The following is an 18,247-nucleotide window of genomic DNA, read 5'->3' as shown; positions in this document are numbered from 1 at the left end:
GTGTCGAATTTCTGTGAAAATTCTAATTTGAACGTCTTTAATTGTAGTACGCTATACTTTTTAATTGTTGAAAATGGTTTAATCACGATTCTGTATTGTAAATTACCTGGAGTGGTTGTAAACAGTATAATAAAATAAGTTGTAAACAAATCCAAAATGTCCGTTCCTAGCACTGGTCTGAGCAAATTGAAGAAGAAACACATCCGTGTAAAACATCAAAAAGTGAAATTATTTCGTGCAAATGAACCATTACTCTCTGTGTTTATGTGGGGTGTAAATCATACGGTAATTACGCTAGATATGGTATTAATTACATTAACTAAGTCGGTTGCAGTAGTGCCATTTGGATTTTCGCTATTAAGTACTTTGCACACTATTTGGTCATTTTCCTTCCTTACTGCATTGTTGTGGTTTTGCACTATTTACTGATCTAATAATGATGATTGGTGTAACATGTGCAGTAAAAAATATCCTGGCATATGATTAATTAACATGTTTTTTTGGCAATGTATTAGTTCAAAAATGGTTTAGATTATTGGAAAAAAATCTTACAAAAAAGAAATATAGAAAATATTATATTATTACGTGATATATATATGTATATATTTGCGTTACCATATTCACATTCATTATATTACATGCCTATAGAGGTGAACTTTAGGTTTTGTTTACAAATTTCCAAAGTTTAATTTGCTATGTTAATGTTCTCTTTGTTCAGATGCTGCATATATAATTTCAGCATACATGAATTATTTGCTTACCTTTGCTCACATATTTTAATACTATGTTGTTATATATATAAGTGCAATAAAGAATATAAATTATTTCTATACTCATAAATATTCTATTTTTATATATTATTTAATTAATATGTAGACAAAATAATAAACTGAAATTTATAGACTATAATGTAAATTACTTTATCTTTACATAGTATAAAATTAATTACCTTATCCTGTCTGTTGGCTTAGATTTTTTTAAACCATGCAATATATTCTTATGCAGTTTTTACCAATAGTACAGCCATGTGAAGCTGGGGTGGGTAGGTAGTTTTAGAAATGACAGACAAACAGCAGAGCTGATTTAAAATATTTCACTTGATATTTATTTTTCTGTTCCCCTAGGAGTTAGTTTTAAGAGCTCTATTTAAATATAATTGTAGTGTCATCCTTTCATGTTAAGTTTCAAAATTACTTTGTTAGTGGTAGTCTATTTTTTTATGTGATATGTTTGTTTCTATAGTTATATGTAATACTAGCTGCCTGCGGTTTTATCCGTATGAAATTTATAGCCGATATGTTATTCTGATGTATAACCTATAGTTATATCTCTATAAAGTTTCATCATCATCAAAATCATTTTTATTTTCAGATAAATGAACTAAGTCATGTCTCCATTCCTGTTATGTTATTGCCAGACGACTTCAGAGCTTATTCTAAGCTTAAAGTGGATAATCATCTATTTAACAAGTGAGATTCATGAGCTTTTTATATTACTATAGTTTCTGTATTCTATTTCTATTCTGTATACTGTAACGGAATGATGCACCCACCTGAGCTAAAGGTTTTTGCTGGAGGGTCTACAGTGGACAATGATAAGATGAGCATGAGGTCAGGTCAGATAGCCCATTATGACAAATTCACCAGGAATCACATGTCATTATCACAATGGTTTCTAAAGGGAACTGCATGGAGGTCAACACAACCTGATACATTGCTAGTTGCTGGCAATGAAGTCAACAGTCCATACTACTTGTTTGGGACTGTGTGTAGGACGCTGGATCAGTGCAGCCAACAATGGTAGTAATTAAAGGTGCAATATGAATGTATAATAGTATATTATAAAATATATATCTTAACAAAACTAGTATGGTATCAGAAATATAGAGCAATAATGGAATAAAACAACCATAGCAACGAAATGACAATATTTGTATAGAAATATAAATATTTAAAAAATATGAATTGTTGTGATAGCCAGCCGCCCGAAATCTCTCTACATTTGTTGTCCTGTATACTACTAATAATCCTCTACCCCCCAGTGACACCGATTATCTCAATACATAGAAATTACCCTTAACATTACACAACCATGTGACTCATATTACCCCTCATGTGGTGCCATTTCAGAGGACAAAGAAGAACAAAGAACCTTTGTATCTAGCTAAGCAAAACTTCTGTTATGGGTTTAAACAATCAATATAAATAATTAAAAGCATTTTTTTAAAACTCTTTTACTTAGTTACATTACTAACATTATATACTTAGTAACATCCAACACAAATATAAATGAATATTCATACTCATGAATACAAAAGTTTCTACTCTTCAAGGAACCGAACCTGCTACCGTCGGAAGTAGGGCGGTTTTGATACGGGCACAGTGTGAGATATATATATATATATATGTCAAGGATATATATATATATATATATATGTCAAGGATATATATATATATATATATATCACACTGTGCCCGTGGTTTCATCCGCGTATAATTTATAGCCTATATGTTATTCTGATGTATAAGCTATATTACTGTAAAGTTTCATCCAAATACGTTCCGTAGTTTTTGCGTGAAAGAGACAGACAGATCCAAACTCATAAACTTTCGCGTTTATAATATTAATAATGATATATGTCACTGAAGTAATATTCTTTTAAAAACTGAAAGAATTTCTCAAGTAGGTGCAATTGTTCTGAGTTTAATTATCATCATAACAAATCCCGCTGTCTCTTGATAATATTAGTGCCTATAAATAGTAAAGATTACTTACACATTACGGTGTCTAATTTGTTGATTCCTGTTTTGATATCTAATCTCTGTACATATGTATTACATTTGCAAATTCATTATTCATAATTACCTGCGTATTTACTTTTATCTGCCACAGGGTAAACAAGTGTATTATGTGATTAAAATTCTATTTTTTAATCACGATTGATCTTTCACCTCAGTCAATTTTATTTAATAAACATGAATCGATAGATATGTGAATACAATATAAGTAAACAAATTCAGAATTATGTCACATCATAAGGAGAGGGTAGAGAGCCGGCAAAGTGTGTGACATACATGATAAAGAAAGGGTCGACAAATAAATAAATTATGCTTGCGGGGGCTGCCTTGTTAGGGTTACGTTACGGTCACTATTTAGACTATTTCCTTTTGACAAAATTGCAATAGCATGTGCTGATGGTCACTATATTCTCCCAAATTTTAATTTAAAAATGAATCTGTATTTTTGTAAACATGTAGAAGCTAAGAAAATAATAAGAGCTGAGTTTCTTGTCGGTGACGGTAGATTTAACATATCATAAGAGTATGTAATAGAACTACACGAAGAAAGATATTTTGATTTGTATTGATATAAATTTCTTAACGTGACATTTAAGAATATATATCGAAACGCCTAAATTAAAAGGTATATCCTTTATTCATTAAAATAGTTATTTACATATTTAATTTTTTTAATTCCCATATTTATTGAATTTAAATTGCTGCTTTTAATCAGTTTTATTCTCAACTATCGACCTGTTACGGGATCGCGCAGATGCATTACAAATTGAACTTCTCAGCTTGTTATATACCGTAACAAGCATGCCTACATATAAACATTCTTCTTGAATAATTCTTTCTACAAAACTAAACTGCCCTAAAATCTGGTTGTAATCTGTATTTTAAAAGATATAAGCGAACAGATAGCGGCGGAGACTTTCTTTTATACTCTGTAAAGATTGAAATACGGTTTAATAAAAATAACTTTTGAAAAGTTGTTTTAGTAGACAAAATCAAGCGTTTCGATATAGATTTTTAAATGTTGGCGTCACAAATAAAACCAGCCGTGACGAGGACTAGGGTTGGTCATAAAATTATTAAATTCATGTCACTTGATTTATGAATGACCTCGCTGCTATTGAGCCGTGGAACCTGTGTCTCTTTATATGTAGTTATAATTTAATTATTGTTTCAGAGAAAACATGCCATCTCATTTCAAGGTGAAGGAATATTGCCCATTGGTGTTCAGGAATCTGCGAGAGAGGTTCGGTATAGATGACATCGACTACAAAGAATCACTTACAAGGTAACCTTAAAAATACCAATAACGTATCGTAGGCTATACCGATTTATCGACACGTGTGACCGCTAACGAATACGTCATTATTTCTTTCTCATTATCTATAATTATGTATTTATTTACATTTATTTTTATCCCCACATAATATTGGACTGGCATCCTTGCTCCTACCTCCTATCCTGGTCCTTAGGTTTAGAAAGCCAGATAACTACCTCTGCTCGAGGGTACAGAAGAGGCTTTGCAGTAAGCTACGACGGTCAGCCACAGCGCCCACTGGTGTTGGTGATCTGAAAAATGAAATCCAGCAAGACAGCATATTCCATGACGCGAGTGAATTCGTCAAGCGCGGACTGACTATAAAACGCCTGAGGTCAGCGGAGTTTTTCTACGCAGCCGTACGATTTTTTAAGTTTTTTTTCGAATAACAGTATGTAGTGTGCCTTTGACTGACACGGCATTCATCATTCCCACAATTTCACTGGCTGTATTATTGGATCTCGCCGTCATTCCCTCGTCTAACCGCTTGAGAGGTAATCACTCTATAGGATGTGATTTGGTGATAGTAAAAGAGAAACGATGTGAATTATATCCTATTATAGGTTATTAAAGCCTGGTTTTGTGTGAAAAGTGATCCTTATGTTTTTTAAACAATGTGTTCCAATTCCATTTTTTTCGGTTCTTTTTTCAAATCCTTGTTTTTTTATTATTGTTTTGGCGTTGTTAAATTTAGGTGATATATTTTTTGAATGACGTATGGTGTATCAAAATAAGTATAAATATATGGGCAAGTGTGCACCTCGGTTTGTGATTAGTCGGCCTTGATCTCCTATTTGTGTTCCTTAACCCTATTCACACTAGTCCTTTATTACACACTGTGTACCTAATGATGTCCCTTATTACTTTTTTTTTTATTAAACACTAACCCTAACACTGCGCACATCGCATCTCATGTTGTGCACTTTATGCACAAAACACCGAACTTTTTCAGGTAAGTACGTACTATAATTATATTTTTTTCTATGTAGATTAGTAATTTGTTGTTTAATATTTTGTCTATATTTGTATTAATAACAATGTTGGATAATTTAACGGTATGTCACTTGTACACATATCCTGTGGAAACTAGTAGGTAAACAAAAGAAAATTTATTATATTATACTGGTAAAACATGTCATTTATTTCGTTCTTATTCATCGTATTATAACATTCAAATAATTCGTTTGTGTCATAAAAATATCATCAGAAAAGGAGATATTTGATTTAGCACCTCCTAAAACATTCCTACTAAATAGCATACATTAGCGATATGTATATTCGTATATTGATATCGAAACTAATATTAATAATATTACGAAGAGTAAGGATTTTATGTTGTTATAATGTATATACTCAGATAATTATAAAGTTAAAAGAACAAGTAAAGACCATCTTCATTACTTCAGCTTAAAAAAATATCAGTAGAGCAGCTATGATGCCACAGACAGACACAAAGATGTACAGACACATCAAACTTATAACATCTTTCGGCAGCTGATTAAAAATACTCGACTGATTCTGTAATTCTTCTACCTATTAGGTATCTATTAAAAAGAGCAACACACAAGTTTCTTGCTCGTTCTTCTTGTGATGAATCTGCATTCCGAATGAGTGGTTGAATCTAAATATGACTATTCAAAAGTGCTTGTAATGATTTGAATTGAATTTGAATTTGAATAAAGATTATTTCTATTTCTTAAAAAAATACTTAAATGTCAATATCAAAAAAGACCACTATAAACAAGTAACAAGGATTATATTTTATTTTTAAAAAGGTGACATCTTTCATGTCAACAATAATTGCACCTGTGTGAAACCAGGCTAAGTGTTAAAACTGAGACATGGAGAGGCACTAGGGAAATTGGAGTGCGGGATGCGCGGAATGTATGATGAAAGTTCATATGCATTTTTTACAATGGACGAATATTTAATCGTGCCTTTGTATGATTTAACGGTATATGTTGGAGGCTGTATGTTGTGGTATAACATATATCACATATACATATACACATATAACATATATGAAAGAGGATAGAATAAGGATGAAGTTAGATCAGGTAGCGAATTTAACAGGAACGTCGTTAAGACGATGGTTTCCAGAGGGAGACTGCGTGGAGGTCAACCTGACATGGTACAATACTAGTAGGCTAGTCATCACCACCAATAGTCAACTACTATTGGTGCTGGGGAAGCCCCCACACATAGAAATATGTTTTCATAGAATTCGAAGTGAAGTTTCTAGAATTGGAAGCGAAAATTATAAATCCACTTCTGTGTGGTCGGAGCTTGACCTTAGTTAACGAACGTAAATATTAATAAATGCATTTGTTAAGAACGATGATTGTATTAGACACGAGTAATTGTAACGATGACTTGAGTTTAATCATCCTGAATTAGTCTATAAATAGTCAGTGTTCGTTAATGAACAGACTTGCGATAGCTTCGTTTGTAGGGTTATTTATATCTGCACCAGATATCGAGGATTACTGTAAATGTATGCTATGTGTGCTGTATAGGAAACTAGTTTGAATTAAAGAAATATTATAAAATAAAATCGATCTGTTGCTAGTTCGATTTTTTTTTATTTACTTCTAAATTCTGAAGTTATTAAATATAAGTTGATAAGACAGATGAGCCCTTAAGGACTAAGGTAAAACGCAATGTAGTAAATTATAATTATTATATTAATATATTATGAAGTAATATGCTGTTTATTAAATAATTTTTTATCAAGTACAAGTATATCTTATAAATATATTGAAAATATTTTTTTTCTTAATAATGTAGTTTGACTTTTCACTGTGCATGGACTGTGTGAAAAAGCATATGGTAAGAAAGAGAGTAAATAACGAGATGACTGCGAACAGGGATGAATGGAAGAGAACAACATATTACGCTGATCCCAAATAAGGAAGAAGCAGATGTTGAATATAGTTTGACTATTGTAGTATGTTTAATAGGATATAGAATTACCTTGTAAAATTTCATAGCGTTATAGGAAAATGGTTGAAAATAATAATAATTCTTTATTACACACAAACAAAGAACAATAAAAAGGCGGTCTTATCGCTATTATAAAATATATTAAAAAGTTTTTCAAAACCTTAATATAAGACTTCATTTGAAGATCTCCTCTAAGCTTGATAAAAAATTTAAAGTTTTTATTTCCTACGTTCAATAAATTTTATCTTGATGGCCGCCATATTGTTTTATTTTTTTTGCAGATCTCAACCCACGCCTGACGACTCGTCAGGTAAATCCGGCGCCAAGTTCTATCAGAGTTATGACCGGCTGTATATATTGAAGACCTTGACCTCTGAAGAGGTGGAGAGGATGCACTCCTTCCTCAAACAGTATCATCCGGTAAGTTAATATTTCAGTGAAGGATGACAATGAAATTAGATCTCTTTGTTTAGATTAGATTCTTGGGAGAAACGATTTAAGGGTAGGGTATGTAGGATAATATAGTCTAAAAATGAACTTTAATTTTAAAATACAGAACAATAATACAAAGGCTGTAATTTAAATAGATATTATATATATTGGGCGAAATATAATGATGAATATCAAGTAAATATGATTCAGACGGAGTTGCGTGGGTTAACTAGTAATTTAATAATCCTTATCAATATATAAAAACTCTACGCAAAGATTGTTAGAATATTTGTCTGTTTGTCAGTGCGCTTGTACCCGTCAATCTCATAAACAGCTAAATTGCGTTTTTTTACTAATATATTACGAAGCGTTTAAGCGTTTTAAGTGTTAGTTATGGTAATGAAAATAAGTTTAGAAATAAAAATATTATAGAAGTATGAAATCGCGGGCTCAGCTAGTGTTAAATATTTTGTAAAACAATTTACAAAATGATATTTAACAACTACTAAGTACTATCAGCAGTCGCGGTCATGTCATAACTGATAATTTAGTACTAATTGCATACATGACTTAGCGAATGTACCAGCTGAATTATTCACGGGTTTTTTACTTCACTATATGATAGTCGGAAATTAAAAAAAACCGTATTAGCATCAATAAGTAGTTCGCTTCGGTAGCGTCTCTAAAATTATCTAATCTTTAAAAGTGAAAAGGTATATGATACAATATTATAATGTTATATCTGAACTGATAATGTCAGTATGCTATTACTAGGCATGAATTTGGTGACAAACAATAGAATTCCAAGAAATAGAAATAATCTATACTCAAATAAACTTAATATAAGCACTTTTGAATAGTCATATAATAGTTTTTGATTCTACTGCTCATACAGAAAGCAGACTCGAGAAGAAATTTGCATGTTGCTCTTTTAAATAAATGTTGTACAGCCTTACATATTATTGATGTTGTGTAAATACAAACTGTTAAATAGCAAGGTTGACAAAAGTAAATAATTATAGTAGCTTTTATATTTGTTACTCTCATTACTTCATTTCTTATTTATTTTTATAAATTTATATATAAACCAATCAGACCAGGTATGTTATGGATATAAAATTTCGGATACGGATAGGCTTCGGATATAGGACTGATTTTTATACCGGATACGGTTACGGTACGATAATTTCGTATCCGCATGATACGAAATTATTTCGGATTATCCGTTAGTTTCGGATAATTTCGGCTACGGATATTAATTTTTAAGGAATTTCAAAAGCAAAATACAAATAGCTAATAAAATGGTTACATAACGTGTCTCAATTAGGCTCCGCCCCTATCCGATATTATCCGTTACTTTTATTTCGGATTCGGTTACGGTTACGGTTACGGAGCTCCCTAACATTCCTGTATCAGACTTACAGAAACAACATCATATTAAAAGTATAAAAGTTCGTGTCTTGAAGAGAATCGAACCCCTGAAAATAGGAAATTATACGGTCTTTTAAACAGCTAAACCATCAAGGCCGTCAATAAAATGTTAGAGCATATTATATTTTTTATTGTTTTATAATATTTATTTATAGTTAAGATTGTATTTTACCTATAATGACTTCATTAAATATAAATGAAATGGTCAAATTAGTTTAATATGAACGCTATGAAAGTCAATAATTAAAGGACGTAATAAATACGTAATAAAGTACCAACTTATAATAATAATGAATTTAATATAAGAGAATAGTAATATGGAGACGTCATAAATTAGTGAGTACAACTTTATTTATTTATTTTGAATAAATATATATACGGAGACCAATATTAATATTAAATTTAATAATTATTGTCAATCAAATATTAAAATTTCAATAGAAATATCTTTCTTAGATTGATTATATATTTTTACATATAAATCGCTAATATAAAATCTTTAAAGGTAGTTATTTTATCATGATACCATCAATTTGTGATATTTTTTTTATAAATATTACTAACATGGGTTTCAGTTAAAACATAGTAACTTGTTGGCGTATGTGTAGACAGATCTTATTGCAAGACAGATTTGTATCTTAATGCATTGATATTACAGTACATAGTAGAGCGGCATGGGAAGACCCTACTGCCGCAGTACCTAGGCATGTATCGACTGACCGTGGACGGCATCGAGCACTATCTCGTCGCCACTAGGAATGTTTTTTCTGATCACCTCAACATACATAGGTATGTATAATAATAATAAATTATCTACTGAGAACATATCATAATATCTCAGCATCTGGATATGTTGCAAATGCCCTTACATAGAAAGGACTACAATGTGTCCTAAATACATGCTGTATTGTGAGAAAATTTCTTTTATTATTACTTTAAAGTGATGATGAAAGGAATTGTTTTAATGTTAATAATAACGTTGATTCACGCTCGGCTAATATGGGTAATTGGTTATGAAACCCCATAAAGATATGTGTGTACGCCATAAAGTGTGTTGGTGACACTATATTTGTATTAAATTTAGCAGTAATGAAACTATATATGGTAACTCTCTCCGTTCACCCTTTATGTAACACATACTTTCCGTAGTTTTAATTAAAATTTAATTTTAATAAATTCTAAATGCCAAATTAAATAAGAAATTTTGCAACGAAAGGCTTGATTTTATTATCGGGCCACCACCACCCTCGCGGGGAAATACAGCCTTCACGAAAAGCTACAAATACACTATCACTGTAGCATAGCTATAATGTGTATGTAAATAACTCTAACATAATACAAGTAACATAATTTGTAGATAAATATGTATTTTGAATAATTTAACATATGTATATAAGGATTAAAAGATGCGACATGAAATATGCAGTAAGTGAGAGTAAAGATTGCATGAAAAAAGGAAATTACTATTTATGTATCTACATTTCTATTATAGGAAATACGACCTGAAAGGTTCAACGGTGGACCGTGAAGCGTCAGAGAAGGAACTAGAGAAAGAACTACCCACGCTTAAGGACAACGACTTCATCAAACAGGGCGTCCGCATCGACATCGGTGACGCTGCTAAAGAGAAACTCCTCGAAACACTTACGGCTGATGTTGAGGTAAACACCATCCAATCAAAACATTTTTATACATTATTTATATATATGTTTTCATTACGTAAGATTTATAACATATCTCTGAAAGAGATCTCTTCCAGCTAACCTTATGTGACTTAGTTGGTAAAAAGCGGGCATTGGTATTTTAATTATAAAATGAACTCGCTTCCGCTGTCTCTTCGCTTAGATCTTTTAAACCACGCAACGCATTTTATTGCAGTTTTTAGCAATAGATTGAATGATTCAAGAGAAAAGTTTCTTGCGTAGCTGGGCGGGTAGCTCGTATCTACTGAAATAATACATTAACATAAGAATTTTAGTAGTGTGTAAAAATTGTGAGTGTAACCATACTTGGTTCTGTAGCGCATCAGAGATGTTTGTAGCAGCGCCGATAGACGAGTTTCAAGTCATAATGCGCAAAAGAGCTGCATGCTCATTGATGTTTTCAAATCGGGGGAGCACAAACAGCCTCCTATCAACTATTGCAATTTATCAGATTGTCCGCTCAGAGGCACTGGATATCGTTGCACTGCTGCGGACCAAGTGTTTCTGTACGTGGAGATAGCTATTTGAACTGCGAGCATATCTCTATATATTATAATTTACTAACATAGTTTATAAGTCTATTACTAACACAATATGGATGTAATCTGAAATAAATAAATATTATTGTTAATGGCAGTTCCTAACGAAGTTACACTTGATGGATTATTCATTGCTGCTGGGGGTGCACGAGTGCGGGCGGGGCGAGGCGGAGGCCGAGGCGGCGCGGGCGCGGGACGCCGAGCGGGACAGCGACAACGGGGACTCCGAGTCCGACTCCGACACCGACAACCGCCACCACGGCGTCAGGTAACATACACACTGAATCGGGAGTGATTTGAACTTGAACTTCGAACTTTGAGGAAATGATTGATTTTTTTACATGTTTGCGAGAGTGCTGTTTCTGAACCCAGCAGCAGACTTTCACTAAGCTTCATAATCATAACACAAATTTCTTACTCATTTTAGAAGATTTGGACCGGAAGCAAATTGGCTTGTTTACTTAGCTTGCGGGTTATGCTTGGGTTGGTCGGTCAGGTTGTTTCTAATGTAATCGTTTCCTACAGATTGGGCTACAATACGCCACCGGACAGCCCTCGTGGGTTCGCGCGGCAGTCCTCGCTGCGGTATCAGGGCATCATCCCAGAACTGGATATATACGCCATCCCTAGCCAGGACGGTGAGTGCTTTATCGAGTGATTATTTTGTATGGTGGATGATGGAATACTACACTTGGATGTGCTAAGGTATATGCCAGTGTGGTAGGTTGGTATAACATGTAGATATAATAAACATGTACTCAGGTCAGTTAGCCGATCAGATGAATTCATTTGGAATCAAAAACTATGGTTTCATGACATGACACATAAGGACACTAATCTCCATTTTTATCTATTATCAGACGAATTTAATTATTTTTTACCTCTCCCCCCTCCTAATGTGACGTCACGTATTTTGTAATACATTAGTGAACCAATAATTGAAATTGGAATTTCGTTTTGTTGTGTTTCGGAAATTCGTCAATGGTTTAATTTTCTGTGATATTTTCGACTTTAGAACGTAATTTAAGAATGGAACATTATGGTTATAGAAAACCTTAAAAACATAAACCATGTTCCTTAATTTTAAAATTGATTAAACGCTAGGATTTTTTTACGCTCGTGGAGCACCAGTGGAGGATGATAAGATGAGCTTGAGGTCAGGTGAATTAGCTCATTGTGACAAATTGACCAATAATTTATTATGATGGTTACCAGGGGAACCCCATGGAGGTCAGTCTGACAAGGTACATTGTTGGCAATATCATCAGGTCACCTTACTAACAATCCCCTTTCCCCCCAAACACTAGGATTAACTTGTATCTTATTGTTGATAATTCTACATTTCAATTTACACGGCATTTCTCCAGCTAATCATTTTTCCTTGGATATAAGAAATATTTTAATAATTTATTTTAATTTTAGGTGCGTTCAAAAAAGAAATATATTTTGTCGCCTTAATTGATGTTTTGACGCATTATGGAGTTAAGAAACAGGTACTGTCTTATTGTTAAGTAATTTTCCTATAGATATGTAATATATGTAGTTTTGTTCAAGAAATAGAAGTAATATTTATCATACATACAATGATAATAATGTAAATATATGAACTTATTCCTTACTTTTGATGGTCGCGAGCTTCATTCCTCGCCCGATACATACATTTGTATTTATGAGTATTTTATTCAGCGTTTTCCATGTATAGTATTTACAAAAAAGATATATTTACTAAAGTATTTTTTCTATCAGTTGCCATTTTTTTGTGATTAATATATAGCGTCTGTCCACCGGCGTGATGCAATCTATTTTTAATTTAACAGACAAACATATTTTCGTATTTATGTTATTAGTTAGGATGACTACGTATATTAATTTTGCAGGCCGCAAAAGCAGCGAAGACTGTGAAATACGGGAGCAATGTGGACGGCATATCAACTTGCGACCCGGAGCAGTACGGGAAGCGATTCATAGAGTTCGTCACAAAGGCCATCGAGGGCAACTAACTTCCCACCGTCAACGCTTCTCTTATCACTTCGGAACTTCATCTCTGACGTAACAGGCATGCCATCATCATCATAATGACAACGACTAGTTGTCGTCCCACTCGGTTCGGGTTCAAGAGGACGATATAGCCGATGCTGGCCATTCGGCTTTAAATACTTTTATTTCGAGTTTTTCCCACTCTTGCACCGGAGTTTGTGCTTTACGACATCCTGGTGAAAATGAGTGGTCCAAAACCAAAGGAAAAACTAATTGAACCTAGAAGCAATACAATATGACAAATTATCTTAAAAAAGCAGATGACAATTTATTGTCACAATTTGTTTAATCCTTGACAATTACTAAGTTAAATCACGGTTTCTCAAACTTTTATAACTTCACATACTCCTATTAAGCTTCCTAGAACATTGCAAACCATTTATGAAACTGACTATTGATAGAACAATTAAGGTTAATATTATTAAAAAATAATATGCTTGTTAGAAATGCAAATAAAACAGCTAAGCTAAATTAATGTAATGGGGGTATTACATAAATTTTGTTGTGTAGGAAAGGTACACATCACAATTTATGTTACTTATGAATATCTGGTGTACACCAAGCGATTGGATTGGCCCACTTTGAGAAACCTAGGATTTGGTGGCAGGGTGGCATTACTCATTTAGAAAAGATTTTGGCATGTATTGTTATAGTATGGTCAATGGAACTTATCAAATCTGGGACAGTTTTAGTTTCCGCTAGTTTCTCGACTGATTATGTTCCACTTTGATTGTCTTATAGGATTTATATGGAGTTTACAGGGTGTCGTAGATTTTCTTTGTGAGCATACGGACAGATTCTAAAAAAGAACAATATCGAAAAAGGCGTAACAAAATATAATTTCGCAGAAGATTAAAATACAAGCTGTATATAGTCGGCATGTGATAAAGCGAAATAAACTTACGTAATATACAATCAAGCAGTCTTCTGTTATGATCATAGAACTGATAATGGATACTTGTTCAATGATCATAGTGAATAATATTATTCTTAGTGAGTGAGCAAAACGGTTTATTTATGTACTCTTAATTGCGACAGATAAATTACAGAACTCAACGTTAAGAGACTAATAGGGTTCAAAAGGGGGCTCAAGGCTTATAAAATCTCTTCCAGACAACCTTTGGGTAGACGGGAAAAAGGCTAAAAGACCACCTTCTACCTCTAGGTGGCACTAGAACGGAATGGTAAAAAAAATCTTAATAATAATAGTGGCAACAATATTACAATTTAATGATAGTGATTTATCACAAATGAACATAATTTTCTTTATTTATATCGACTTATTGGTACATAAATCATCAATTACTAAGTTTTGAAAAAACCGAGGATTTATATATAAAACATTATTTTTTAACAAATAATAGAAAAACATAATTTCTTGTGGTAAAACGTCTAAAGTACTAGGAGAAGAGGAGTATACAGAAGTATAATAAATGAGTGACCTAGGTCTATAGCTGTATGTACCTCACAGATTACTGTATTTTGAGAATCTGTCCACATGCAAAATAAGGTAGACTGACTGTCACTAGTGAATTCAGATTTTATTTCACACCCCCTATAAGTGACTAAGAGAAGCGGCGCCATATTGTTGTTACTGTCACAGACATGCTCCACAGAACGATGAGTCTTAGAGCAATACAGAAATTGATAGAAAACGGATTAAAATAGCAACTCAGTATATTCATCAGATTGTAACTTATCCAGTTACAAATAAAATAGAAAAGATCGTAAATACAAATGACGGTTTGCAATTTTGATTATTGCCACTATTTTGTAGTAATCGTTGACAAAAAGTATATAAGAGAGAGAGCGAGAGAGAGACACACACACGTGATGACTTTCTATCGTTCAGAAAGAGATAGATAGATAAACGATTTATTTGTATCTATAGCACTATATGCGTGCTGTGTGCAATACAGAACAAATATATGTACAATACAAAAAAATGTCTTCGAGATGCCATGTTTAATTTCGAAGTATTATTTAAATAAGATGTATTCTTCATTTGAATGCTTTCATCTTTTACGTATATGTATATATAAGTATTATATAAAAAACCTTTCAGATTTCGGACTGTCATTTGTACGTATAATGATGTGCGATCTCTTCAAACTTATTAAGGGGGTCTTCCTATGTGACGGCCTGTTTTTTAGGGATATTTTAGGATTTTTTTTCTACGACCAGTAAATATTTAGAGCTTCAAGTTTTTTATCATTTATTAACACATATTTGGACAGTATAAATATAAAATTTCAGCTAAAAATATTCAGTCAAACTAGAGTTACAGCGCTCTGAACACCCCCGCCTCGAAAAAAAGAGCTCCCACTTCCTCCACGATTCCGGCTGATCGGCTTATCTGAAAAAAAAAAAAAAAAAACGGCGTTTTAATTTGTAGGCTTAAAAGCACGGAATGACCTATAATCAAATGAATATAAAAAAAATTGGATTTTTGATAGACATTTGAAATAAAAGTTGCAAATTAGGCGTTTTTTTTTTGTTTTTTGCTATAAAAAAATCGAAGTTTTGAAAATTTTCGATTGATAATAGTTCATTCCATGCGTTTACATATATTGAGTGTGCCCTGTAAATTTCAAGTAATTCGGTCCAGCCGTTTCTGAGATACAATGGAGGAAAGTTTGAAAAACACAGTTTTGAGAAAAACGCGTTTAAAGTTTCAAGTCCGTTAAAAACTATTAAAATATCAACTTACTCTCAATCGGCGATGCCTGGTCCATAGAGTATTCCTTCCTCTTCCTCGTGAAACTCTTTTAAAGCAGATTGTTCAGCTCTTGAGTCAATCCTGGCTTGTTTAACGACATCACTTACGCGCCGCTCAGAGCGTAAGATTCGCTTTTCATCCCGTTTCTCAACATACGCTTGGGCTTCACGACCAACAGGGCATCCCATAATCGACATAACTTTTAAAATACCTTGAAAACCTTCATTAAAGATAATAACTGCTAAGTAGCTAGCAATTTCAACAACTTTGGGACCAGAATGAAGATGTTTAGGAGCGAAAGTCCAAATCAAAGAATTCAAAGATTCGTTATTGTTTTGTGTCTCTGCTCCTAAACAACGAATTAATAATTCGTCTTTCGATAAATCTTCGAAAACCGGTTTGATAGCTTCTTGGACTTGCGGAATTAGAGGTGGTTTATCGTGATGAAATTGGTCCAGTTCATTATTAGCTTCAGCCTTACGCCATTTACACCAACTGTCTTCGCCTTCTGGACAAAATTGATGCTGAGGGTTTTCATCAGAAGAACCAATCCACTCGTACTTCCTTTCCGTCCACTCATTATGAAAAAAAATAATTTGTAGCTGTTGCTCTCTTCGAAGTTCAACCAAGACTAAAATAACTTCGGTAAAATATTATAACAATAGAAATTTCTGTTTAAGTCTGTAGAAACGTGTCTAAACTTGTATAAACAAATATATTAATAAAAGGGAGGCCAGGTATAAAGCCGACGGTACACAATAGGCCCGGTCTCTAACTGCCAACTCACCGCTCCGAACCGCTCTTTCTTTTACCTGCTGTATCTTTAAAACGACTTCGAATTTTCTAAAATCGCTTTACTACCGTATTCTAGACATGTTAAGGGAGCAATTTATGAAAAAAAAAAAAAATCGATTTTTTCAACCCATCACATAGGAAGACCCCCTTAATAACTCCATAAGCGAAAATATGACAGATGTATACAATTGAATTGTTATTTTAGTCCGGTTTTTATTGTTTCATCTATTGTTCTTAGCGGTAAGTATAAGTACGTATAGAAAACGCAAATAATAAAATTCACAGTGTTATAGTGGTACGGAGGTGTATTGTTAAGGTGGTACTCATATCGGCGAAAGAGTTGGATTATATTGTCGTTTCCAAATCTCTCATGTTTATTCGCTTCGCGTGCGAATTGTTACACTCGTCGTAATAGTCTAGACGCGATTTCAAAGTATTCACACGTCATACATTTTTTTTATAAAAAAAAAAACAAGCGTGGACTAAGGGGATAGGTAATGGATGTTATTGGATTATAAATATTATATAGGGTTTTAAATTTGACGCGATTTTTATATGTACAATTAGGAAAAATAGCAGGATTGTACCACGTTTTATTATTTTTAGTGAATGGTCAGAGAAGCTGACGAAATACAGATGTATAACAATATAATCGGTAAAAAAGACGGTTACAGACTCTCTTAATGCCCTAATGAAACAAAAACTAAAATCGTGATCAAAAAGTGTTTTAAGGATACTGTGAGTATATATTTGCTGAGATGAGTATCGATCGAGTTTCAATAGTAGTAATAAACGAAGACGTGTGATGGCGGACGAATGTCTACCCATAAAAGATTTTATTTACCATCTACCCGCTGCTATTCAGTTTACCCGTGATGGTGGTTGAAACAGTGCTGAAATTCGGGAACTCATTAAAACAGAAATAAATAAAACGTGCTAAGATATCGTAATTTAATTAAGAAAGAAAATCATACAATTACAAGACAATTGCTTTTTGATTACATGAAATTAGGAATTAGAATTTCTGGCATCCTTTCCCCTTCGCGTATCTGCGTCTTTACAGCCATATCATTGTCGGTGAATGGGCATGATTCGTATTTGGGTAGCGTCGCTAGTTGGTATCGTTAAGTATAATGAACTTTAATGTCAGTCAGTATGAAAGTCTTTTATGAATATATACGGAAATTTATTGAACTTACTATAGTTGTTTCTAAACTTCCATGTTTATTTAATATCATTTATATTGTTCACTGGATGGTAACATGAAAAATTGTATGATAAAAAAAGATATTTACCCTCTCAACATTTCGATTAGATTGCACTGGTCGCGGTCACGAGCTGACTGGCATAACACCGATGTTAATGTGGGTAGCTGCCAGTAGTTTATCTACTTGATCACTAGATTGTTCAACGAAACAATTATTTCACTTTAATCCAGAAGTCTTCTTCAGAGTGAGTACGGTGCGTTACAGCGCGTTGTACATAACATTGCGTATTGTCGCGAAGGACGAAAACGAGTAAGTCTTAATAAATTC

General features: G+C 33.1%; 1 protein-coding gene across 1 annotated transcript; it reads left to right on the top strand.

The window, feature by feature from the left end:
* The first annotated feature begins 17 nt into the window (after nucleotides 1-17).
* LOC131850005 (phosphatidylinositol 5-phosphate 4-kinase type-2 alpha) lies at nucleotides 18-14,094 on the top strand. The gene is made up of 10 exons (XM_059200147.1): nucleotides 18-285; nucleotides 1,372-1,469; nucleotides 3,973-4,083; nucleotides 7,338-7,476; nucleotides 9,578-9,708; nucleotides 10,412-10,580; nucleotides 11,260-11,429; nucleotides 11,687-11,799; nucleotides 12,584-12,654; nucleotides 13,039-14,094. The coding sequence occupies exons 1-10, from the start codon at nucleotides 157-159 to the stop codon at nucleotides 13,159-13,161; spliced, it is 1,254 nt and encodes a 417-aa protein (XP_059056130.1). The 5' UTR covers nucleotides 18-156; the 3' UTR covers nucleotides 13,162-14,094.
* Nucleotides 14,095-18,247: the final 4,153 nt, after the last annotated feature.

The sequence above is a fragment of the Achroia grisella genome, unplaced genomic scaffold, assembly GCF_030625045.1.
Source record: "Achroia grisella isolate CSIRO2021 unplaced genomic scaffold, CSIRO_AGI_Agris_v1 utg676, whole genome shotgun sequence".
Lineage (NCBI taxonomy): Eukaryota > Metazoa > Arthropoda > Insecta > Lepidoptera > Pyralidae > Achroia > Achroia grisella.
This window is presented reverse-complemented; position numbering and strand designations above follow the sequence as displayed.

Bases quoted from the DNA above. Each gene is read 5' to 3' on its own strand.
- LOC131850005 (XM_059200147.1), top strand. From the start codon at position 157: ATGTCCGTTCCTAGCACTGGTCTGAGCAAATTGAAGAAGAAACACATC. The intron at 11,430-11,686 runs GTAACATACACA...CGTTTCCTACAG, and splicing joins AACCGCCACCACGGCGTCAG to ATTGGGCTACAATACGCCAC. The intron at 12,655-13,038 runs GTACTGTCTTAT...TTAATTTTGCAG, and splicing joins ATTATGGAGTTAAGAAACAG to GCCGCAAAAGCAGCGAAGAC.